General features: G+C 37.7%; 1 protein-coding gene across 1 annotated transcript in view; it reads right to left on the bottom strand.

The window, feature by feature from the left end:
• The window catches only part of DLG5 (discs, large homolog 5 (Drosophila)), a 73202-nt gene that overhangs the window by 3427 nt on the left and 44792 nt on the right, over positions 1 to 24983 (bottom strand). Inside the window, exons 12-31 of the mRNA XM_014956332.1 lie at positions 24589 to 24764; positions 23967 to 24070; positions 23145 to 23237; positions 21204 to 22223; positions 19293 to 19431; positions 18205 to 18349; positions 17565 to 17686; positions 16790 to 16879; positions 15388 to 15556; positions 11425 to 11587; positions 10385 to 10518; positions 9047 to 9211; positions 8478 to 8661; positions 7368 to 7516; positions 6887 to 7057; positions 4456 to 4652; positions 3539 to 3682; positions 3230 to 3357; positions 2340 to 2449; positions 424 to 533 (exon numbers count right to left, since the gene is read on the bottom strand). Coding sequence (XP_014811818.1) covers positions 424 to 533; positions 2340 to 2449; positions 3230 to 3357; positions 3539 to 3682; positions 4456 to 4652; positions 6887 to 7057; positions 7368 to 7516; positions 8478 to 8661; positions 9047 to 9211; positions 10385 to 10518; positions 11425 to 11587; positions 15388 to 15556; positions 16790 to 16879; positions 17565 to 17686; positions 18205 to 18349; positions 19293 to 19431; positions 21204 to 22223; positions 23145 to 23237; positions 23967 to 24070; positions 24589 to 24764 — 3713 coding nt within the window. The remainder of the gene's footprint in view (positions 1 to 423; positions 534 to 2339; positions 2450 to 3229; positions 3358 to 3538; positions 3683 to 4455; positions 4653 to 6886; positions 7058 to 7367; positions 7517 to 8477; positions 8662 to 9046; positions 9212 to 10384; positions 10519 to 11424; positions 11588 to 15387; positions 15557 to 16789; positions 16880 to 17564; positions 17687 to 18204; positions 18350 to 19292; positions 19432 to 21203; positions 22224 to 23144; positions 23238 to 23966; positions 24071 to 24588; positions 24765 to 24983) is intronic.

The raw sequence follows: 24983 nt of genomic DNA, 5'->3' as shown, positions 1-24983 counted from the left end.
CAGGTATGCCTCAAATTATTCTTTAAGAAACCCATTGTTCTGCGGATGAAAAGGTGGGGTTTGATTGGGTTAGTGGTATTTTGGGGGGGTTGTTTTGTTTTTTTCTTTTTAAGTTTTGTTGCTATTCACATCCAGATAGCGAAAATTTTATCCTCACTCTTTTGAATGTGTGTGGAACCACATGAAAATACACTCTGAAATAAGCAGAAACAGTCTTGAAATACAGTTTTCTTTGGTAAAAATACAGTACTTACTATCTTGAGGTTTTCTGTCCCGGTAAAATAAAACACCAAACCATGAATTTGCCAAAAATGAAAGCAGAATAAAAAAAACAGTGCTCTTTGAAGGAACACAGAATCTTTTACAGTGTAAATGGATTAAATTTCCACTGTGTTCCTACTGAAATGTTAATTAAATACTAACCTGTAAAGTATTTGCTATACTCTTGTTCTATTTTTTGAGCTGTCTCAAACTGTTCTTTGGAATGTTTTTGTGTAACTTTGTCCCTCAGGAAGATTGGGTCTTTTTGCTCTCTGCAAAAAAAAGAAAGAAAAAAAGAAGAAAAATGTATAAGAGTATTTTTATTTTTTTTTAATGGACTCGAAATGATTACCTCCAGTTGGGTGCAAGTGAAAGTCTAATTAATTTGCAAGCATAGTTTTGTGCATAGAGTGCCATCTACTGTGTTTCAGCAGTATCAGCATAGTCATTGGGATCATTTCAGTGCTAACAAATTTATTTGCTATCAGACCAAGACAGTATTCTCAGAGACTGGGAGGCAGTTGAGGGGGGAAAAAAATGTATCTTTTTCCAGTTTATATGAATTGCATGGTCATCTCATATACACTCCAGTACTCCCTACACAAAGCTGGGCTCAAGTACCAGTTGTTTAAGGCTTGAAGTAACAAGCATTGAGCAAAATAGAGTATTACAGAGACACAGTATAACAGAAACACATTTTTGATACTACTGCTTTTCTTTTATACAAGCTGTTGGAAATAAAATGAGAAAAAAATATAGAGAAATACAACTAGTGAAAAATAAAAATTTAATTCTCATCAAGGCTTGTAACGCTCTCCTCCAAATTTGACTTTGGGCTCCCAAGTAGGGGATTCTGTTTAAAAGGAAGCAGAATTCATAACCAACTAGTAAGGTCATAGAGATAAGTACTGAAACAATATAAGCATAGTTTCTTATAGGATTGAGAAAAGAATCACAATTTTATTTTATAAATAAAAATAAAAAATCACTACTGAATGAACCTATCACTGCTGTGTAGCATCTCAGAGAATGGCAACAGAACCTGTGCTACATTAAAAAGGCTGACTGGAAAAACCTTTGGTGCTCGTAACAGGCAGAGACAATGTGCTACTGCATCTTATTTTGATGACTGCTAGAAATCCTTGCTTGTCTAGTTCAATCGCTCTCTGTCACTTCCCAAAAAAAGGGCAATAGCTGTAATGGTCACCATTCCATTGCCAACGGGACTCGTGACAGTCCATTTATCATTCAAGTGCATGATTCTAGAGCAGTAATGAAATACACCACGTTGCTTTATGTCTTGCTTCTACTTCCAAGTGGTGTTACTTATCCTATTTATTAAATAGATAGTCATCAAATTTACCTATAAGTCAAGAATATAAGAAGTCTTCAACTTTCAAAATGAAGATAGCACAAGTGTAAGATCTTGCAACAAAACTGTTTCTTAATCCTTACGTTGGGAGATTATGTCACTTCTTGCCATATCAATCTATCAAAATGCATGAAGGTTTACTCAAACATTAGGGGAGGGACTGGGGTATTTAAGTTCCGTGTTCGGTTCCTGGCTATATTTGAGCAGGAAATTCCCGATTACTGAAAGAGCACGGCTGGAGAAGACCACAGTATGTATGGTTCAGGGCAAAAAGGGACTTCCCTTGCTGCTTTCACTGGAGAAGGAAGGTGGGAAAGCTCAGGTTACAAATCAATTGGCACTGCATTCACACACTTGGCCCTGCTGAGAAGATGAATAGCTCTTTGTCATGGTCACCACATAATCCTCAGTGGATCTCACCCATCCCTGTCTTAGGGGTTAATACAAAGGTGAGCAGGAAAGATCCCAGTGCCTCCTGGAGTACACACAGTTTAGTCTACATTGTTTGATTTCTTTGGAAGATTTACTCAATTGTCATGCAACCAAAAAGGAAATTAATACCATTTACCTCACAGCGCTTTTTATGAGGATTAATTTCCACATTTTAAAGAGATTTAAGATGACTAGGATGAAAGAAACAATAAAGGTAACAAGTTTAGTTTAAGCTAAAATAAACATCCCTGAACTATACCCCTCACAGACTTACTTGATTTGTTTAGCATTTTTGTAGCGAATAAAAATTACAATAGGGTAGATATGAACACTGTGGAGCCGTTCGATGGCATGAGGAGCGATGTCAAGCAGACAATGACAATCCTAAGATCAAATGTAAATGCAAAACACTCATTCAGTTAAAGAGCACAAGCACACATGCAAATCCCCCATTTCTTCCCCTACTTAAATCATAGTAACCCAACAGAATTTTCCTACACATTTAGCATTTAGGGGCTACTGAGTAATTTTTACCCAAAGGATTTATAACAAAAGACAGAAGATGAAAAACTGCAAGAAATTCCATTCATAGTACCAAAAGCATGAATTGATAGAAGTAAAAGTATTTGAAGAACTAATGAAATGAAAACTCAGATTGAAATATTTTCAGTAACATCTTTCCAAATTTAAATATTCATATTCATTTTCTCTTTCAGAAGTAATAAGCAAGCATAAGACTTTTTGTGGGGTTTGAGAGAAAACTACAAGCAATGTACAGATTTTAATTACCATCTGTCTCCAGGATTATTATGATGTTTATATTCTATGTGACTGTATTAAATGAAATAGTTAAATAACCTAAATCCTCGTTTGGGAGGACAGGGGGTGGAAATTATGGAGTCTTAGAAAATAATTTCTAACTTTACTTAATAAAGCTGTAAAAGAATATGATCATGCTTAGTTTCTACAAAGGTAAGCTTGCATAAAATAATCTTTAAACAGTTACATGCCAAAGTGAGGCCTCTTATTGTACTCAGTGGCCTGGAGAACAATTCTCTGAATGTCTTAAAGGAGGACAACCCTAAGGTCATCTCCAACTCCCCAACACAGCATGACCATATACTGCAAATGGTACAAAGAACTCCAGCATTCCAAGTGACTCACCTTTTCTGTTATCTCTTTTATTGAGGCTACAGTTGTCACATCAAAATGTCCACTCCTCCGTTTGTAATCGATAAATAGACAATCCTTCACACCCCGCTCAATGGCTTGTTGGGAAGCTTTCATAACCTCTGTTTCATAGAACCAGAAGAGATCCACTGTCATTACTGTTCCTTAGGTATAGAAGGTGGCTAACAGAACAGTGTCTGCAAATTCTAATTCTTGGGGTTTTTTTCCATGTTTGTGCTACCATTCAGTTCACTTACGTAGACGTTACTGGCAAGAAGAAATTGCTTATATTTGCATACTTACCAAGAGGACATCTACAAAATTTTCCAGGGGATTCTTTGACCAACATGTCTTTCACAGCATCAAGTAAAGGTCCTAGAATAAGGACAGGCCTAGGAGAGGTACAGTCCACTTTCTGTACACGCTGATACGCCAGACTTGCAGAATCTACATACACAGAAGATTTATTTATAAAAGTATAAATTATTTTTGTGGCATTCCTCAGATAAGCAGAAGAACCCTAACAGTAATTATGAAAACAGCTCCTTTGCAAGAGATAAGGGCCTTGACAAGAACAAAAAAACGCTCACTAGCTATTATTGCAATTTCTTCCACATGACAGCTTAAAATAGACATTTCTTTCTAATTGAACCTGGTGCTTCTCCTCCCTGCCCTCACACAAATTTTAAAACAATTCCTATTTTTTAAAATCATTCCTATTTTTTAAAATCATTCCTATTTTCTCCTAGAAGTGTAAACAAGACCTAGTATTTGGTTCCTTTGGATTGGCTTGTTGAGCTCTGCCAAGGAAGTAATCATTGTAACCAACAACATTTTTGTAGAGAAATGAAGAAACAGAAGCAAAGATTTTTGAGTGGAGCCCAGGAAATCTGTCTAGACTAAGCAACCTGGACAGAAATGGAATAGTTTAAAGGAAGATCAAAACCATGCATGAAAAAGCAATCCTCCTCTGGAAATGAAACAGTAATACTAATAGGTCTAGGAATAAACTACCAAAAAAAAATTATTTTAAACACTCTGGCTTGTTATTTAATACTAAAAAAATGTAATTAAAAGTAATGTATGTGATGGGACATACGATCATCATTTGTATTCAGACCAACCAGAAAGCAACATTATTCATTGTGTCATGCTGCAGCTGTTTAAAAATGAAAAGTAACGAAAGGGAACTCCCTTCCAGGAATAACAAAGGTACTTGCCATCCAAGAAAGGAATTGAGTCTGTACTGATTGTATCAAGAGCCAGTAAATCCTTTCCATCTTTGGAACCACTTCGCTTGTGTTTATGCTTTCTTCTGAAGAATGACCTCCGTGCTGCTGCGGACAATGTCTTAGATGAGCTGTTTTCATCTTTAGCCTCAGACATGCTGTGTCTCCTGTAGAATTCCTGATCCATCCTATAATGAAACAGACTAAATGATTGGTATTTAAACTAATCTTTTATAATTTGTTCAACAAACAATATCACCACTTCTAGAGCATACTGGAAATGCTTGTCTCAAGCCTTAGCCTGCATATCTTCATGATGGAAAATAAGTCAGAAACAAATGTTAAGATAAATGAAATAATAAGCATCGGAAGACCTCACACCACCATCAGCTCCTCAAGATTCTTATAATATTGTCATGGTTTTCGCTGGGACAGAGTTGACTTTCTTACTAACAGTTGGTATGGAGCTATATTTTGGATTTGGGATGAGAATGGTGTTGATAGCACATTGGTGGGCTTGGTTGTTGCTGAGAAGTCAAGGCCTTTTCTGCTCCTCACACCTCCCTGCCAGCGAGTAGGCTGGACGAGCAGAAAAAGTTGTGAGGAGCCACAGCTGGGACAGCTGATCCCAACTGACCAAAGGGATATCCCATACTGTATGACATCATGCTCCGTATGTATAAAGATGGGGGACCAAGAAGGAAGGGGGAGACATTCAGAGTGATGGTGGTTTGTATTCCCAAGTAACCATTATGCATGATGGAGCCCTGTGTTCCTGAACACCTGCCTGCCAACGGGAAGCAGTGAATGAATTCCTCGTTTTGCTTTGCTTGCACACATGGCTTTTGCTTTACTTATTAAACTGTTGTTATCTCAACCTATGACTTTTCTCACTTTTACTCTTCTGATTCCCTCCCCCGTCCCACCAAGGTGAGAGTGAGTAGCTGCTTGGTGCTTAGCTGCCAGCTGGGATTAAACCACAATAGTCCTTTTTGGCACCCAATGTGGGGCATGACGGGTTGAGATAAGGACAAACCTGATCAGAGCACATTAGAACAAAATTGTCACCCGTGTTCATTGTACTGGGTTGACAGCCACAATGCTGTTTCTCTTGGGGTTGTGTTTTGTAATACCTTACCCTGCTGTGCTGTTTATCAACCCTGGAAAATGGGTCAAGACTCCCATTTTGCTGTGCTTTGCAGTGCGGGTTTACGATAGGATGAAGTCGCGTGTGCTGCGGCTCTACTTGTTAATGATGAAGAGCAATGAACGAGGTGAAACGGCAGCGGCTGTTCCATCTCCGTACTTCGGGAGCCGTCTAGTGGAAACTTGTAGTAATTACACTTTTTACCTTTTCTTGAAGAACTAATCTGTGGGGGAGACTCTTTCACCTCCCTCTTCTCCTCCAGGCTAATTACAATGGCGTTGGAGAACCCTGAGTACCCTGGGGATGCTCAGACCAGCATGATTCTATTGCTAGGTGCTGCATGGCTTCTGGATGTGCTTCAGATCTTGCTCAGGGGTAACCCATGACAAAGACAAAGAGCAGGAAGGCACAGAGGGCAAAACCCTCCAAGGCAGAAGCAGTAGCATGCACCTAATTGCCTGAAAAGTCAACCTTGCACAGAAGTGAAGACCCCATTCTTTCTATGAAGCTGCACGTTATATTCACCCTTACAAATAACTTATTAGCAACCCAAAATGACAGTTTTATTTTATATGAGCACAAATATTTTGGCCACATAGCACATGTAAAATGTAGTTGGCTATACTGTCCATCTTCCAGTAACAAGCTTATCAATGATGTCTATGGGTCTGTATGTATATATTGTACTTCCATACATTCCACGTAGTACCATTGTCTCACTGCCAGGATGAATTTTGAGTTATGACATGGAGCAAAGACTATTAGAAGAAAAGGAAACCAGAAAACCAGTAATCTTAAAATGAAAAAATATTTTAATCACTGAGTGATAACTAATGTGATTTCAGTAACAAGGTAAAAAATTTAGCTCCTGCACACTCCTATTAACTGCTCTATCAACTGTAAGGGATTATGGTGGATACAGAGTCCTACAATAACTAAATAACTAGTAACTAAATAACACAGATAACTAAACCCACTGATGCTTCCCAAGAATGACTGTGACAAGCTTGGATTCAAGGATATTTTTCCTGTGGTTACTGTCACTTTTGTTATTGAATTATCTAATCACAACATTGATCTATGTATCATTTCCATTTCTAGTTTACTGTTTAGTAGTACTAAAAGGAACTTGATAGAGCAATATATTTAATTCCACATTATTAAAATACATGTCCAAGAGTTAGTATCTCCCGGAAAAAATAGAAGCAAACCTACATAGAAGCAAGTCATACTTCTAAAGAGTGTAAGATAAATACGGTAACTGAGGTCACTCACATATATTTACTTGGAATCTGTCCTCTTTCCAGCTTCTGAGCGTTCTCATCAAGCTGCCAAGCCATCCAGCAACCAAAGTTTCCCTGTGGCAGAGTGTCATCAACATACAAAATGTCATCCTTCTTAAAGCTTAAATCCTGTTCCACCTCTGCCAGACGGTCATAAAGTGCTCTGGAAAGGAAGACATCAATAGGCTCTGCAAATCATCTCCATCAACTCAAGGGAAGAACATGCATACTTATTAAAAAAAAAAAGTTAACAGATTAGTGGCACACACCACATTTCAGGAGCACACAAGTTTACAGCAAAACATGCAGACTTCTAATGCTATAGATTGTGTACTCGCTGTCAGAGACTAGCTGGATAAATTAGAAAACTTTGAATTTAAAATTGTGGTAAGACTGATGTACTATCTCTCTCATGATGGCCAATATATTATCCTAACAGCCTTATACTGTCATTACCGGTCACGCTCAAATACCTGATATAGAATCCATCTCCAGGAAGCTCTTTTATCTTGTTAAACTCTTCTATTCTGTATTGAGTCTTTATTTTGATGTTTTCTCCAGGCTTCAACATTTCAAGATAAGCTTCCTCAGCTGTTTTATTTCGCATATCAATGGACCCATACTGCAAAACACAGAAACCCTTAGGTGTGAATTTGTATCTTAACAGGCAATAGAACTAGGTGAGATAGAAAAACATGCAAAATGACTTTGTTTTTCCCACTGACAGGCCCGATATACAAGTAAATCTTGCCACTTAACTCTAATACAGTTTGTACCTTAAAATGTCTAGCAGGAGATTGAGATATGGGGGTGGAAAACAAAATACACAAGTGAATGCAGTAGACACACACAACAAGAGAAAGTCTGCACTTCTTTAAATAGTTTTCAAAGTGTAAGCTGAGAATCCTAAAGTTCACACTGGAAAGAATTTAATATTTTTAGGGAAAGCAAGTGGTCTGAGGGAAGTTAGAAACACAGTTACAAATCAAAATCTCCATCTGGATAGTAGAGGCACAACGGGAGAGTCTCAGTCCTCAGTCTCAATGTTCAGTTGTACCTGAAAAGCTCATAAACACGTACGTGTTTACCACCTTAACAGTCCTGCCAAGTAGATAAATAGTCTCATTTCAGACACAGAAAGCAGAGTCAAAGACATATTGCACAGCTTTCCCTAAACTCTTATTAGAATTTCATAGTGGTAAGATCAATAATGTTCCCTGTTTTGCAATATCTTCCATATCCTTGCCTTTCTCCTACGTACAGTTACTGGATTCAGGGCTTCTGACTTAGATGAGGAGAGCAGGTGTTCATAATTCCAAGCAGACATATATTAGTCCTTCAAACCCGTGGGCAACTTCTGCTCTCAACAGTGATAGCTCTCCAGGTCCACATCATCCAGCTCTTCATGTGCCACAGTCAGAATAAAGGTTATGCATTCTCACCATTTTGACTTGGGTTTTGTGGCAGGAACTCAAGATTCAAAAAACACCTCCCATTGCGAGACAGTACAATTCTTTGTAGAACTCCCTCTTTATATCATTCTAGACATTCTGTAAGTGTGCTGTATTTTCTTATTAGCTTACCTCAAGTATCATGTCACCCAAGACTAGTCCATCAGGTCCTTTTGCTGGGCTATCATCATCTACATCTGAGACAAATATTCCATAGAGGTTTCCACCACATATCTGGATCCCAAGATCCACTTGGGATTTTTTAACAACAACAATTCTAGGTTCTGGGGTCCTTTTGTTTGTGTCCACAGGGCCCCTTTTGAGAGGAAGAAATAACACATGCACTTCAATTTAAAAACTTGTGTTACATACAATCAACTAGTCATCCAAAGAATATATGTTTAGATAACTATTATTCAAAATAGGTCACCTACAGATACAGTCTTCTAAGACAAACGCCATGTTCCTTGCAGACCTTTTTAACTAAACCAATCTTGTAGTAAAGTCTCTTGATTCCTTGCAGAGCCCATTTTTTAAAAACAGTCTGAAAACATGTACTTTTATAGCGGGACACACTTAATTTGAATGCTCGCTTTGTTCAAGCAGACGCAGCATTCACAGAAATACACTTGTTTTTAAATACCCTTCACATCTACCCCGACCATTTGGTTTCATTAAGGCAAAAATTTTACTGTTAATACCTTAAGGAATTCCGGGGACTTGTAGTTGGCGTAGTTTGTTTGGATGGGGGTGTCATTGTTCCTTCATCCTGTTCACTCACAGTATCGATTACGGAATGATTGTCAGGTGTTGCAGCTCCACTGCCTTGAGGGGTGGAATGATTACTCACAGGTTCTAGGCGAGAACTAAGAGGGGGAAAAAACAAAAAAAAAGAATAAAAGAGTTAGCATTTCACCAATGCCAAATATTTTCCACACGAAGTTTTAAATTTGGCTGTAGATCAAGTTTAAAGTAACTAAAAAGCCCCAAACAGCATGCCAAATAACATATGTTCACCATAAGTCTAAGAGAAAGATAAAGCTCAGTTTCGCGGTGTGATCATTCATTAAAATGCGATGGATAATTTCACTAGGTCATACGCCTTCTCTAATTAGTTTCTGGAAACTTCAGCTATAAAGAAAAGTTAAAACCTATTTGAAGTACTAGAATCTCTTAATCCTAGGAAGAAGGCAACTTTGGCTGTAGTTTAACGTATCTAAGGATTATGCCCAAATAAGAAAGAAAATATAGAAGGTGCATCAAGCATTTTTCTTTTCTTTTTGACAAGCATGTATTCATACATTACTTTCTAAGCAATCACAATTCTTATAAGCACAAATGTGCTGCTATTTGCAAATAATTACCTGTACAGAGGTTATCTACTAGCTAGGTAACTGCATGGATCAGAGAGCCAGCTCCACTGCCTTGAGGGGTGGAATGATTACTCACAGGTTCTAGGCGAGAACTAAGAGGGGGAAAAAACAAAAAAAAAGAATAAAAGAGTTAGCATTTCACCAGTGCCAAATATTTTCCACACGAAGTTTTAAATTTGGCTGTAGATCAAGTTTAAAGTAACTAAAAAGCCCCAAACAGCATGCCAAATAACATATGTTCACCATAAGTCTAAGAGAAAGATAAAGCTCAGTTTCGCGGTGTGATCATTCATTAAAATGCGATGGATAATTTCACTAGGTCATACGCCTTCTCTAATTAGTTTTTGGAAACTTCAATTATAAAGAAAAGTTAAAACCTATTTGAAGTACTAGAATCTCTTAATCCTAGGAAGAAGGCAACTTTGGCTGTAGTTTAACGTATCTAAGGATTATGCCCAAATAAGAAAGAAACTATAGAAGGTGCATCAAGCATTTTTCTTTTCTTTTTGACAAGCATGCATTCACACATTACTTTCTAAGCTATCACACTTCTTATAAGCACAAACGTGCTGATATTTGCAAATTATTACCTGTACAGAAGTTATCTACTAGCTAGATAACTGCATGGATCAGAGAGTAGTTTTTGGAAAGCCTAGCCAGCCTTACCTTGATCGTGAATGATTGCCAAGCTGATACATGTGGGGGTTATACTGAGCCAGAATTGTAATGGTGTCACACTGCTGCCCAATGATTAGTCGAGCCTGTTGCTCTGTAGCATTTCTCAAATTTATTCCATTAAACTACGGAAAAAAAAATGCACAAATCAATATGTCAAATTTTCAGATGAAAACTAGCAAAATCATTCTTTCAGTCTCCTAATTAGTTTAATGTCTAAACGCTGACTTTTTTTCCACTGAGGTAAACAGCAGGATGGAAATGCTGCTATACAATGATTCCTAAGGTTTACTCCTTGGAAGGAATCACTGTAATTATAAAATATTTGGTAACCTGACTGTGAGTTTAAAAAACTTTTTACTACTGAAAGACATATGTGTTCTGAGCTGTGTTATGATCTGATGTCACTTATTAAATTTAAGTTGGTTCAAATCACAGATCTGAATAAATTCAGGATTTAAAGATAAATTCAGATCCATGATCCATTCAGGTCTGTTGTAGTATCATCCACACACTGTGCAACAAGATGCTTTAACATATACAAGCATGAGCAGATCCAACATTTACAAAGCAGCTTGCTCCTCCACATGTTTATCCAATACCGTAGGCAATATTGTAGCTTATCTACAAGCCTACCTGAGTATTTTTTGAACCAGGTACCTCAGGTAATGATATGGCACAGCAACAGCAGCATGAAACTCTCTACAAGCCAGCTGCTTGAATATTTACTCACCTTATCAGGCAGAGTATGGTGTTGGGACTATATTGTTTTAAGTACCAAAACTAGCTAGCTTAAAATTTACTTATATCTATATAAGATGCAGATCTACCATCAAAAGGCATTAGTTTATGACCAAACCTGATAAAAGGTCACAGCAATCACATTTACTAAAACATTACAATACTGAGTACCCTTTGCTGCATCTCACAGCACACAAGCTTTCACAAGATACTAATTTGGGGAAGGCAGTTCTGGCTGGATTCATAGGAACTGATTCATTAAGCCATAGGAATAGTAAGCAAACAATTACCTCTAGTAACTGATCACCATACTCAAGGCCAGCTTGATGGGCAATGCTCCCACCTGTTACTTTAGAGACAAATATTCCACCATTTTCTCCGCTCACAATGGAAATCCCTAGTGGCTCAGAACCCTTCTGCACTTTAACATGTCGTGGCTCTTCCATGTAGGGCCTTTTAGAGGAGATAGTTAAAACTGATTTGGACAAAATTGCACTTGAACCATCACAATGTCAAAGTTACATGCAATACTTTATGTCTGTCTGAACTGTAATAATACAATAGGTTTAAACAGTTACTTTAAAAAAAAACTCCTGTCAATTGTCTTAAATGCATTCCTTTAACACCATGCAATGTACAGTGGCAGAAGTAAATGTATACCAGGTACATGACTGCTTTAAAACAATACGGTAAATATGAATTATAAATAGCACGATGGTGAAGCTGGTAGGAAAGAAGCTTCCAGATGCATATTATATAAAAGTAATTGAACCACTGTATATAATATGTCATTTACAAACCATATTACAGAAAGGTATGTTACAAATATAAATGCTGGGAGTCTTTATTGCTAGTGAAAATAAACATCATAAATAATGCGGTGGTAAACCAAAGGACAATAATGCACAAATATCAGATTTCATATTTGTATGCAGGGAAACATAAATTAGTAATGAAAATTAAGCAGTTGCAAACTCAAGCCATTAAGACAGCAGTTTGCATGGTAGCATTACAATTACCATGCAAATTCTCCTCAGGGCAATTATCCAAACATGTAAAATAGCACAAAGTGCGCGATACTGCTCGAGAAGGACAACCTTATATCAGGCCAACCTCAAACTCCTTAGTGATGAGAACCTAGGCCTAGGAGCCACAGGGATTCTCAGAAAAGACCTATTACGGAACAGATATCTGAAAGATGTAGAAGATTTGAAAAGAAAAGAACACTTAGAAAAAGACACACAGTAGTAAGACACTAGTAAGTATAACAAGAGACTGGCTTATACAAAAGAAATCCCTAACACATTCCCCTGTCCTCCCCCCATAGTTAGGATGTCCCCACCTGTACAAACAGAGCTGGTCCCTTCATGGTGTGCATAAACAAAGAGTAGCCTCCTAAAAAGTGCTGCTTTGTATTATTCTGAACTTAATAACGTCTCCACAGCAAAAGGCATCATTAGATATTAACAGCTGAGCTTGTTCTGAATGCATCAGCTTGGGTACTAGGTGTGATGTATTTTTGTTTTAATTGCATTTTATTACATTTGACATGCATTAACCATTCCCTAAGTTGTGCCAACTGCTCAAACTATTTCAGTTGTGCTGTTCAGAGACCAGATGAGTTAACTGGACTTTACTCACTGCTACTAAATGTGAGCCAGACTGAGGGAAGGTATTTTTGGAAAAAGCAGGACTTGGGGCTGTGGGCAGAGGGAAGAGGACATCATTTCGTAATTTAAGCTTGTTGCCAAGCTTAAATCTAGGTAGCTATTTGGTAGTCTTCTGCAGCAAGGGCATAATAGTTTGCCAGCTTATTAATGCATAAAAGCTAAGAACTGGCTGCTGATATGAACGAAGCTCTGGAAGGCAGTAATCTTATAACATCAACATCACTGTTAGAGGTCACGCCCTCAGAGCTTGGCTATCAATGAAATGAAGATAAAGTAGGTTTGCTACCATCAAACTTAAACTGAAGTCCAATTGTTTGTATGGAGCACATCTTAACTAAACTGTGATAACTTCCAGAAAATGGCAATTTATGAACTTTTTTTTTTTTTTTAACTCATTATGAGCATGTAAACCATGATGTTATATGAAGCTTCTTAAAATCATACAATTGATCAAGGCATACTATCTCATTAAAAACCAAAATTACATCTTTCTGAACTTTACTGATTGTACCTTTCTGCTTTCTGTCTACCACATGAATTTTTAAATTTGTTCTGTTTGTTTTGGATTGGAATAAAAAAGAATCAAACCCATACAAATTGTACAGGATCATAGAATTCTACTAAATACAAAATGAAAGGTAACTAGTAATGCATGCAGTAGAGAATCAACAATGAAGTAAAACAGAATGATAACATCAAAGAGGTGTCTTACTTGATAAGCAGTGTTACTAAAATCAAGTGAAGTGCACTCTTCTGTAACTTTCAGACTGCCTGCCAGAATCGCTAAACACTGATTAGAAAAAAGCCTTAACTGATCAGATCTTTTAATTTTCATTTAAATTAAAATAAACAGAACAAACAGAAACATTGATTATTTTTTTCTTCATCTGTACTGCTTTTATCTGGGGAAAGGCCAAGCGAGTTACTTGTATTTTGTGGGGAACAGAAAGAATTATACAACCAAATAACCATTTAAAAATGTTATCTAGGCACCTTCAAACCTCTTCTCGGGATAGACTTAAATTAGCCACTTCCCTACATTAAGAACTGTTTGCATTTGTAACTTTTTTGTTTTGCTTTTAAAAAACAAAACAACAAACCTCAGAATTATATTCTTTTTAGAAAGTCAATTCAGACTATGGTTTATACATATGCACAGCACGAGTGAAGGGGCTGGAACCTGACTGCACTTCAACTGCATGATCAGCTTTAACAGAAATCCTTATTTCCCAGAGATCAGAACATTTATCTTGTGCTCAGAGATAAAAAGTTATAGGGGTGTCAAAAACCTAGCTTTATCAGCTGAACATTATACATCATTAGCCATGTGAATGAGGAAAGAAATTCTGACTTCGAATTTGCAAGTGACAATTAGAGGAACATTTATATGAGGACACAAATTGAGTACACGTAGTACAAGTCACACTGAAGTAAGAAAGAATGAAAGTTCACAAAAACCTTTTTAACATTCCCTTTCAAAGTAACATTGTCCTTTGTACACAATATACATTCTATAGTTACTACAACAACTTAGTTATCGATTCTTTAAACGAGACAAAAGTTTCATGTAACATTTTATGAGTAACTTTTTATTACTACCAGAAAACGTAGAATACAGAATATCCTCATTACTTTATCATTCGTAATTTTTATGGTCAGTCTTATTACATAAATCAAGCAACACAAAGGAGTCTTGAAGTCCACATAAATGAAATCTATTCCAACACATCATAGCTCCTTTACAATGCCAGAATGGCATTCAGCTGCCTTACTACAAATAAAAGCCTGATTAAGATTTGTGTCTTGCTGTTCAATGCTTTGAATTCATGCAAACTTTCTCATGTAGTCAGTCTAGCCAGATCACGATAAAATGAAATCAGATGTCCAGGACTGATACCGTAAGCAGCACATCTTGAAAATATTTATCATGAAATATAGAAAGTTGTTAAAACACAAAGCTTATGTTTTTAAGAAAGCTGTCACATCAGGTTTGAATTCTGCAAGCAGCTACACGTACACTTTATGCTATCACTAGCAGCGGTGCAGGTGCAGCCAAAGGGATCAGTCACAGTGGTAAAATTGCATCTGTACATATGGATATGCTCTTGCACAGCTATGCCCTCAATTTTTCATGTTATCTGGCTAAATTGAATCAAGGCACAATGGTTAGAGCTCATATTCTACAATGCTAAGGCACCTGATATTTAGCTATCAGATGTCACTAGGTTTTCATTTTATGTAGTGTTACAGAACAAGCACCTGAGGTAGTTCAGCTGAAGGGGTTTATTCCAATTTAGACCACTCTTATTTAGCATGGCCATTAAGCTAACATGGAAGAAATACAACCCTATGAAATTCCTTCATTTTCTAAACTGAAGAATCTAGTCTTCAGTTTTGAAGAAAAAAATACCACAGAGACCTCTTAAGACACTTTGTGAAGAAATTTAGAGCAGATGAGATGCACCTCTGCATCTACATATTTGTCATTTAAATTAAACGTTCACCTTCCTTCAGTCCAATAAACAAAAGTACAAAATTTCCTCAGACATGTTTGTATTAAAAACAATAACGTGGGGACCTTACCTATCTTTTCTACGTTCTCCAATAGACACTGGGCTAATAGAAATCCTAGGCAACGTAGAAAGGGAGTTCTGAGACTGGCTGCTGGCGAAGGACGATGTTTCCAAGTTAAGAGGCGACTGCGGAGGAGTTATCAAGCTGGGACTGCTACATTCAGAGTGTGACAAGGAGCCTATGGAAAATCAACAGCTGAGTTTTAGTATCCTGCATCTACACAGACATAGTGAAGGACACCATAAACATCTGAGACAAGCCAGAGGACCCACTGTTCACTAGCACTCTGTTAACCACCTAAGGAGCTTCAGGAGACCAGGTAACCAATTTCAGAGAGTGCAAACTTAGTGTCCTTAATGACTGCATGCCAAATCTGTGCTCTCAAAGTGTGCACACAACTCCTGTCGTTCTCAACAAGGAGAGGAGGTGGCAGACAAGCTACACCATATGCATGTCTGCAAACACTTAGCAGTGCAAAGTTAAAGAAAAATAATAAAAATCAGGGAAGGAGAAGTAAAATAAAAAATCTAATATGTAGGTTTATTTTCAAATTAAATATTTATGTATAGACTTTTCCTTCAGGTATGAGATACCTTATGAAACACCTAAAACACCACCAAAAGCTCAGCATGAATCGTTCAGAGAGACAGGAAAGGGAAAGCTCTGCAATTTCAAACAAGCTTGATGTGACTTCGTTGGCATCTCTTCCCTGGTTATACCCTCTCTGAGTAACGTACTGAACCAGTGCCCTGACAGAAACATTCAGTTTGCCTCCTCTGAAAAAGCTACAGAAAATAAATCTCAAATTACTAATCACAAATGAAAGCTGTCTGTAATAATTATATTTGCCAAGTTTAGAAAAGAAATGCATACATTCCACTGAGGCTACAGAACATTTGAGTTATGATGCCAGTGAAGAGTTGCTTTTTACTGTCATCAGTCTCTGAATTCTACAGCTCTCCAGCACTCCAACTGGTATTTGTACCATGTCTTTAAATATCCTGCACCAAGCAATCCTGAGTGAAGGACTAAAATATTTTCACTGTATTTTCAAAATATAATCTACAATCAGCAATATGCAAAACAATATACTTAAATAATCATCTCACTGTTATAACTTTTGAGAAATCATTCTGTAAGAAAAACTACACCTGTAAACAGCAATGTTTATTCTTACTTTTTTTGTGCACTTTTTCTTTAGTGTGCCACATCCTAGAGACAACTAAGAGAAAAATCAACTTTCATTAGAAAATTGGAGTTTTTTTACCTTTCTGTGTCAAAATAAGAATTTTTTAACCTTAATAAAACTGTCATATCTAGATTTTGGCACAACCTGATTTAACAACTGCAAAGAGTTTGGATTGGTAATACTGAAAATAGTACAAATAAAATTATTTAGGAAATAATTTACCTCTGTCAGACCCCATCATGGACCTTGGGTATCTTGGTGTTAAAGGGATCTTAATTCGTTCTGTTCTGTATTGCAAGTTACTCGAAGAACCTATTTTTACAACAAGAAAACATTACAATGATAAAAGGCAACTACATTGAACAAAAAAAGTACATTTAGATTCTGCTTCTTCAATGAGCATTGAAATGGCCTCTGAATTTATGCAGAAGGCTTGATGATAACCCTCGTATATATTGTGGTATATCATATTTCTAGTAAAATGTGTGGATTACACAGCCAGTATAAGCAGAGCACAATGCAGTAATATAGTAAATAGACACTGGTCATTCTTCTATGAAATGCATTTTTAATATTTTCCATCAAATGAAACTTAACTTGAAGTTGAAACAACACAATTTACATTAGGACATTAGTCATCCTTGATTTTTTGTTCTCCTTTTCTCTTCTTCTCTCCACCTCACTGAACCTCAAAAGTAATTAGGATGCTCCTCCTGTCTTTATAAGGGTACTTCCAAACAGTAACAGGCACGGAAAGGAGAATCACTCACACAGACATACACAGCATTTTAAAGAAGATGTAAAAAATGAATTAAACACACATACTTCCAGGGAACACCTTTAGTCATAAAACCACAAAAAGTGAAGCAAAGGAACACAGGTTTAAGTTTTGCTACCTATGACAATCCATAACCCATGAACTTAAAGAATTTTCCATTTATTCTTTGTCCTCAATATATAGGAGTCCCACAAGAAATCAATCAGAAAAGCTAGTTACCAAGCCTTGCACTGGATGGTAATGAATTTGAGCCATGAGATGCTCTTGTACGTGAATTTTCAGAGTAGTCATTGGAGTGTTTATGACTTAGGTCCAAACTCAGGCGACCTTGATGCTGGGAACTGTATCAAAAGAAAGGGAGAACAGGGCAGCAGTTAGAACTGGGTAAAGAATCTCAGCAAATAGAAAATTGGCCAACAAAAAATGTTGGTTATCCCTGAGTTACTGAATAAAATGAATGCTCATCTCCTTCCCACCTCCCAATTTTCCCATCATTTTATTAATCAAGATAAGCCAGAGAAAAAACAACCGAGTGTTATGGGGAAAAAAAAAAAAAAAAGGAAGGCTTTATTTGTTTTGGCAAGGACACAAAAAAAACATTAGAAATTAGTTCATTAAAGAAAATGAATTTATTTGTCAATATCAGCCAGAGGAGCAGAGGGAAACCTAATCCATCACTTATTGAAAGACATGAAAACAACTGGCACATCACTTCTACACAATAAATAGTTTTGAGAACGCTGGGTCAAAGTGACACAGAACAGCAGTGTGCTTCCCTCTGCACTGTATAAAACAACTACCAGAAGCAATTTCATCCTAATGAAAACAAAAATGTAAGGAGATATAAATTCCAAAACACCTGGGATGCAGATGCTGATGGCATATTTGGCTGGCGACGGATGGGCAATTGCTGGTGTGAACTCTATGGCTCCAGGCAGTATAGATTGGATTTCTCATGACAGCAGTTACTGCAGGGCACGGTGCTAAGCTCCTTGGGACAGTACCTGCTTCAGGTGACAAAAGTACATTCTTATCAACATCATTAGCATATAAACTACAGGTTTTAAATATATTTAAATATTGACATAATTACATATTGTAACATTTGCATGTATAAACATGTATCTATAAATAAAAATTATTAGCATACAGACAAACACATTATTAAGCACCATGGGACACCTTTTAAGTAGTAAATGCCTATTTAAAACCTGGATTATAATTTTGTAATGATACAGAGTAATAAAGTAGATTAGTTTACCACCTTTTAAGTAGTAAATGCCTATTTAAAATCTGGATTATAATTTTGTCATGACACAGTAATAAAGTAGATTAGTTGATCAAAAAATGAAGTAATTCATTTTCTGTTCTACCTGATCACACTGATTTCTGTGTGAGCTGCTTATGAGTCCCCTCTTCAGCATCTTAGTATCTCAAACACATTGGCAATTAATCTGTAATTTAGGTTAAGATCACAACCAGTTCGGGCACTCAAGATACTCCAATATGTTGCACTTTCTGAACATCAAATCTTTTTCCTTGGAAGTATTTTAGAAGTTCAGCATCTCAAGTTTGGGACACTTCCATGTACTGTTTACTTTCAAAAATATTGGAAATCTTACTTGCTTTAAGTAGCAATAATGTAGCAGTGTAGGATAGGTGACACCTTGTTCACCCCTAATGTATTCAAAACTCCTCTGCACAGAAACCGATGAAATACAAATCCTTCAGGCAGGAGTTGCTCCATTTCCTTAACAATTCTTAAACAAGTTTCATTTCTTTACAGTCCAAAAGCTGAGCAGACCATGTTCAGATTCCATCAGACCATGGAAACACGATTTGTGGGTCATGTTTGTTCCGCATATATCACAACCAAGCCCCAATATTGTCCCCAATAGGGACAACTTCCTCGGGGCATTCCTAGAAAGCAGGAGATGTGTCACTCACCTGCTGACATGCTGCCAGCATACAGGGCAGCTGGCACAAAGCCATCGCTGTGCCGAGCCGACCGCTTTGGGGAATACGGTGCCCATTCCTGGAGCTCTGGAGACAGATGTTCCTCACTGGCTGGAGCATACTTCTGCACCTACAAAATCATAGCCATTTGATTAAAGCAAGCCGGAGACTCAGAAGAAATAAAAATAAAGTGGGCAAATTTTGTAGGCAGTAAGCAACTTCAAACTTCGTAGTATCTACTGCAGAATGTGCTCACCACCACAGTGCTTGTTCCACCTTTATCCTTCAGTGATGCTATTCACTTCTACCCCTTCCTTCTTCCATCTTGCTCCATTATTTCTTTTTATTATTTTATAATCTTTCTAGGCCAATGTTTGCAATTTAACTGTATACTTTCCTTCACAATAAAACATCTAGCATGAAGTTAGGTTTCTCCTCTTAAATACTGCTTTCACAGGACATTTCAACTGTTGTGTCAGCCACTATTGCCTGTGTTTCCTAAAGAAGACCTGGCTAACAAGCCAGAAAGCGTTTTCATCTAAGCCTGTATTTTCAGATATGTGTGGAGCAACTTCTCTTAAACAGAGCAATTCAGAGCTTGGAGCCATCACAACTTCTGTTCTGTACATACTGAGCAGACACCAGTGAGTTGAGAAACACGAGAAATCTCAGTTACTGGCAGTGATGCTGGAGAGAGACAAGTTCAGGGCTCATCATGCAGAGTTTACACACTTGAAACATACAACCAAAAACATGACATTGAAGTACATAATAAGTGAACAATAATTACTGAAAAGGTACTTACAGTTTTTATGACAGCAGTATTTTAATTAAATGAACAGTTACTGAGAGCACAAAGACTATAAAATGCAGATATACCTTCTTAGAACCAATACTTGATCACCACCACAGGTGTATAAGCAGGATGAAAATTCTCTTAAATTTTTCAACTTACCAAAGTACACAAACTTAACTCCGTATATACACAACTATGGAAACTGACATCACCCAATATGGCAACAAATTAACCTACACTCCACACTCTATATACGTATTTTTGATACTATAAACACTGCCTCAGCAATGAATACATGCAGACTGAACACCACTGTTGTGCAGCCTGATGTAGCTGTAGCACACACAGATGATTCGACCAGAGAGAAATTTTCAGAGTGAATTGTGTCCACTCTGAGGCAAAAATCACTTCTGCTCTCTAGTCAACAACTTTAAAGTAACAAGGTTCTGCCTATTTTCTGGGAGGATGGGGGAGAAATTAAGGAAGATTAAAAGAAAAAAAAGAGTCATCACATAACCTTGTCCTAATTTAACCCTAGAAACATAAATTAACTAATATATCAAATAACCTTAAAATCCAGAAATTTCTAAGTCTATTACACATTCTTCCTCTTCACCTCAAACCAACACCTATATGATACCTGCAAAATCACTTGGGCAGTATGTAGAGCCAACTGTAATATGCCCTTATCAATCCTTTCTGGTCTTTTAAATAGTGAGTGCCAAACCCACCCCCTCTGTTCCAGCTAGCAAATTTCTGACATGTTATTCCCCACCTACATGTGTCCTTGTCACAGTTGGAAACTCTTCCCGTACTATAATAATATTACTACAGTTATAACCAGGACAACGTATCTGCTCATGACAAGGCACTATAACATCACATGGGAGTATCAGTGCTAATTGGATCAACCCGATACTCTGTGTAAAGCCAACACCCCTTACTCAAATGTGTTCAACAGCTTGATCTTGTTTTGTTATTATATAGATGCCAAAAGCAGACATTAGAATTTTCCTGCCTTCGCTTCTTGTGATGAAAAACCACAACCACACTGAAAACACACTTTAAGGTTTCTAGCTTTGTGCTTCAATGTACCAAGTTTCTACCTGAAGCGCAGGATTAGGAATGGGCATAGGGGTCATTTTATGCCTCAGTGCAGGAGCTGATTTTGGCCTTGGTCTTTTAATCTCCGGCTCTTCAACTCTTTGAAAGCCAATGTCGTCTTCACAGGATTTCCTTGAGGAGAGATGAGTGCAGTCAATACCCTCCTCCCGATAGTAATGCCCAGCGTTCCTGCTGCGCCCCTTGAGAGTAGCAGAGTCCTGTTTAAGTGCCAAGGAAACTGGAGCCTGGGCAGTGGCTGGGCTGGTGGGCGGTGATCCAGTTGTTACCGTAGACTCTGATGCAGAGCTTGCCTGCTGTTTATGTTTAAATTTGATAGAGTCACTTCTCTTAGGAGGAGTTGGAGGAGTTGAAGCCACTTCGGCTTTTGATGGCTGAGGTGAATGGCCCGTCACCTGATTAGGGGACAGGTACTCCACCTTGGGAGGGGTTGGTGGTCTTTTGAAAGTATCAGGATCAAAGATAGATTTCCTTTGTTTTGGCTTTTTGTAGACGGAGAACTTTTCCGTTTCTGTTGCTGAGATATTAACCATGACTTTTGGCCAGGTACCACCACTATGCTTAGGTCCACGTCCTTTGTCAAACGCAGTCTCAACCATCATGCAGTCAGCTCCTGTAGGCTCATAAGGCAGCCTCCTGTTGTCCAAGTCAACAGCTCCAAAGCCTTGGTCCCCGTATGTCTCTGGGCTGAAGGAGCTGAGACTGTGTTCTGAATTACTGTGGCAACTGTGCACTGTGTTCCTATGAGAGTCTACTCGTAACGTGTTATTGGGGAAAGGTTTATGATCGCAAAATGAACCGCTGCCCTGATCACTCTGGTCCTTCTTGCCATCCATGATGTCTGGATTGAAAATGTCAGTCTGTGTTGAGCTGTTGAGTTTCAGATTTCTTTTATTTTGGGTTTGTATCTCTGAGGCATGAACCCTACAGTTTGATATTTTTTCTGAATCCTTCAGATTTTCAAATATATTTTGACCACTCCAAGATGAACTCTGAGGAAAAACCTGAAACAAAACAAACCCAAACAAGTTATGACCTTATTATGATGGCTGATTTCTGTTTAGTACGAGGCATATTCTAGCCTCCTTGTTTATCTGGCCCTGAATATACACCAACATGCATATAGATATGGCTGGCAATGGTTTAATAAAATCTTGCAGATGCAAAACACAGAACATCAGATAAAATGAAACTTGACAATCTTTTGAAACATTTTCAGAACAATTCCAGAAGGGCATCTCCACATTGTGGCAGAAGCACTGTACTGACAGGGAAGGGACTTACATTCTACTTTTTCCTCTGTTAAGTGATGCCAGTAAGTCATCTCTCATGGCCCATTTTCCCTTGAACATTTTATCTTTCTACTTCCTTAAAGCCTCAAGCTCTCTGAAGCTGGAATTATCACTCACAAAGCCCGTGTGACAGGCCCAGCATAATGGGATTCCAACCTCAATAAGCAAAACAGAGTAAAATTTTTATGGCAATAAGGCTGAAAAAGAAAGCCTTGTACTTAATCCTCATGATAGCCAGAGTTCATTTTTCTGCGCAACTCCCTCCTGACTAAAAGCAAACCGTTCTGCTGTCAGGAGGGAGTTTATCTTTCATGTACAGAACTACTGCAGCTCTGAAGCAAAAACCAAGAAGAAAGAAGCAATTGTGCTGGCAGTCATTTCATGTGACCAGCAAACAAATGGGAAAGAAGTAAGAATAATAAATAAGTTTCATTTCCTACCAGATGCCACAATAGCCTTACTTTGGAAATAACTGTTGAGTTTACCACCAGTGAAACGCATCCAGACAGCCTTATTTTTAGCAGAGATTTTCCCATGCTGATATATTCATTTTTTCATATACTCTTCCCCAAAAAACTAAATTATTCATCGTGACTTCAAGAAAATTCTGAAAATTTAGCTTGTCCCACTCACCTTCATCAGTGACAGGGTAAGGGAATCCCTACAGTTTCGTATCAAAGCTTCACATTCAGTAAGTGACTTATTATCTAGTGCAATGCCATTGATCTAAACACACACACACAAAAAAGAAAACAAACCAGACATCTGTAAATCAAAGGCAGCAGGCAGGGAGCATCTTTAGGCAGCATCTCCGAGACAAGGAAAACACTAGCTTTATATGTATATATGACTAAAGTCTGGTTGACCTTGTCCTGTCTTTTCCCATTTTCCACTAAAAACACAAGCTACGTAACTACAGTTTTGTTATTCCTACTAGAGATACAGTGTAACAACACCTCTTTCACTATATTAGCCTCCATGCATTTGTACATGCAGTAATCACCTGCCATTTCATAGGGGGTCATAAATCAGACAGGTCGTTTAAGGCTGCAAATGCACAGGATAAAACTTCCCCTCCAAAAGTATGACATCTGTGATGTGATAATTTAAAGGCAAGAAACCTTTCATCCAGCCAAGGGATGTCTTTTTGGAACTGACCTTTCCTATTCAGTATACAAATCACAAGTAGCATTATATTTAAGCCAAGTGTGAATAGTAAATCAGTGTCCCTGTCAAAAATTCCCATATGAACTAAGCGTAGCAAATAACCCGCACATCATATTAATCACCCAGCCTACAAACACATCAATTTATAATAAATATTTAGTAAATATACAAAAAGGTGAAATACAGTGAAAGTAAAATATTGGAAAGTTTGGGATCTTAAAGAGTAGCACCAATGATCACACTTCAAAATAGATGAAAAATAAAGGAGAATGCATTCACAAGACTTACAGCAATTATTCGATCTCCCACAGTAAGGGAACCCTCTTTGGCAGCTGGGCTTCCGGGCACAACAGCAGCAACAAATATTCCATTTTCTAGACTGACTCCACTATCTGAAGTACACAAAACAAAAAGGAATTTACTCCTGCAATTGAAATACCTCGCTGAAACAGCATGTCTGAACTGCCTGCACAAGAAAGAAATACAAGTACCAAACCAACTGGATCGCAGTTTCTGAGTACTAAAGAAATAAGAACACAGTGGGGGGAAATAGGGATATATCCCAAAATTTAACATAATCATACAAAGCTGGTGTGCCTGATGGGTTTAACAGTCTTGTTTAGACTCCCAGTAACACTGCAGACAGGCAGTTAATTAGAACTGAGTATTAAAAAAACCTGAAAACAAAACCCACCCAAGAACAAAAAAGAAAACCTGTACTTATCGAATAAAGCCATCATCGATAGCAGCATTCTTAGTTTGCTAAAAACAATTAATGAAAATCCCTGTCTAGGAGGTAGTAACACTTTCAGCAGGATTTCAGCAGAGGCTCAGAACGTGTACCTTTACGTGAAGCCATTTTTGGCTGAACAAACGCGTATCATTTATATACAGCCTTTATAGCTGTTACCTTTATGTCCGGAAACATTGATGTGAAGAGGTGTTATCACTCGCCCACCTAAGGACTTCCTTCTTCGAACCACCATGTTAATAACACCTCCTCCATTTAGAACAGCTTTTATAACTTGTTTTTTATCCTTATTAGTAAGATCGACATCATTTATCTTCAGTAACCAATCATTCACTCTGGCAGATAAACAGAAATAAGCAGATCCGTGTTACAAGCATATTTAGCTGGGCACAGCACATGCATAACATTCATGAAAAGGGATGCAACAGAGCTGATCTCAATATGCTAATCCTTAATTATCTGGAATTCTCCATTCCTGAAAAAGCACTAAATAGGAGCTAAATGAAAACCAGGACTTCTAGTTTGTATTTCCCTAACAAAAGTGTATCCTCAAA

The sequence above is a fragment of the Calidris pugnax genome, unplaced genomic scaffold (genome assembly GCF_001431845.1).
Source record: "Calidris pugnax isolate Ruff unplaced genomic scaffold, ASM143184v1 scaffold196, whole genome shotgun sequence".
In the NCBI taxonomy this organism is placed as follows: Eukaryota; Metazoa; Chordata; class Aves; order Charadriiformes; family Scolopacidae; genus Calidris; species Calidris pugnax.
The sequence above is the reverse complement of the archived record's forward strand: the minus strand, read 5'-3'. Positions and strand labels throughout refer to the sequence as shown.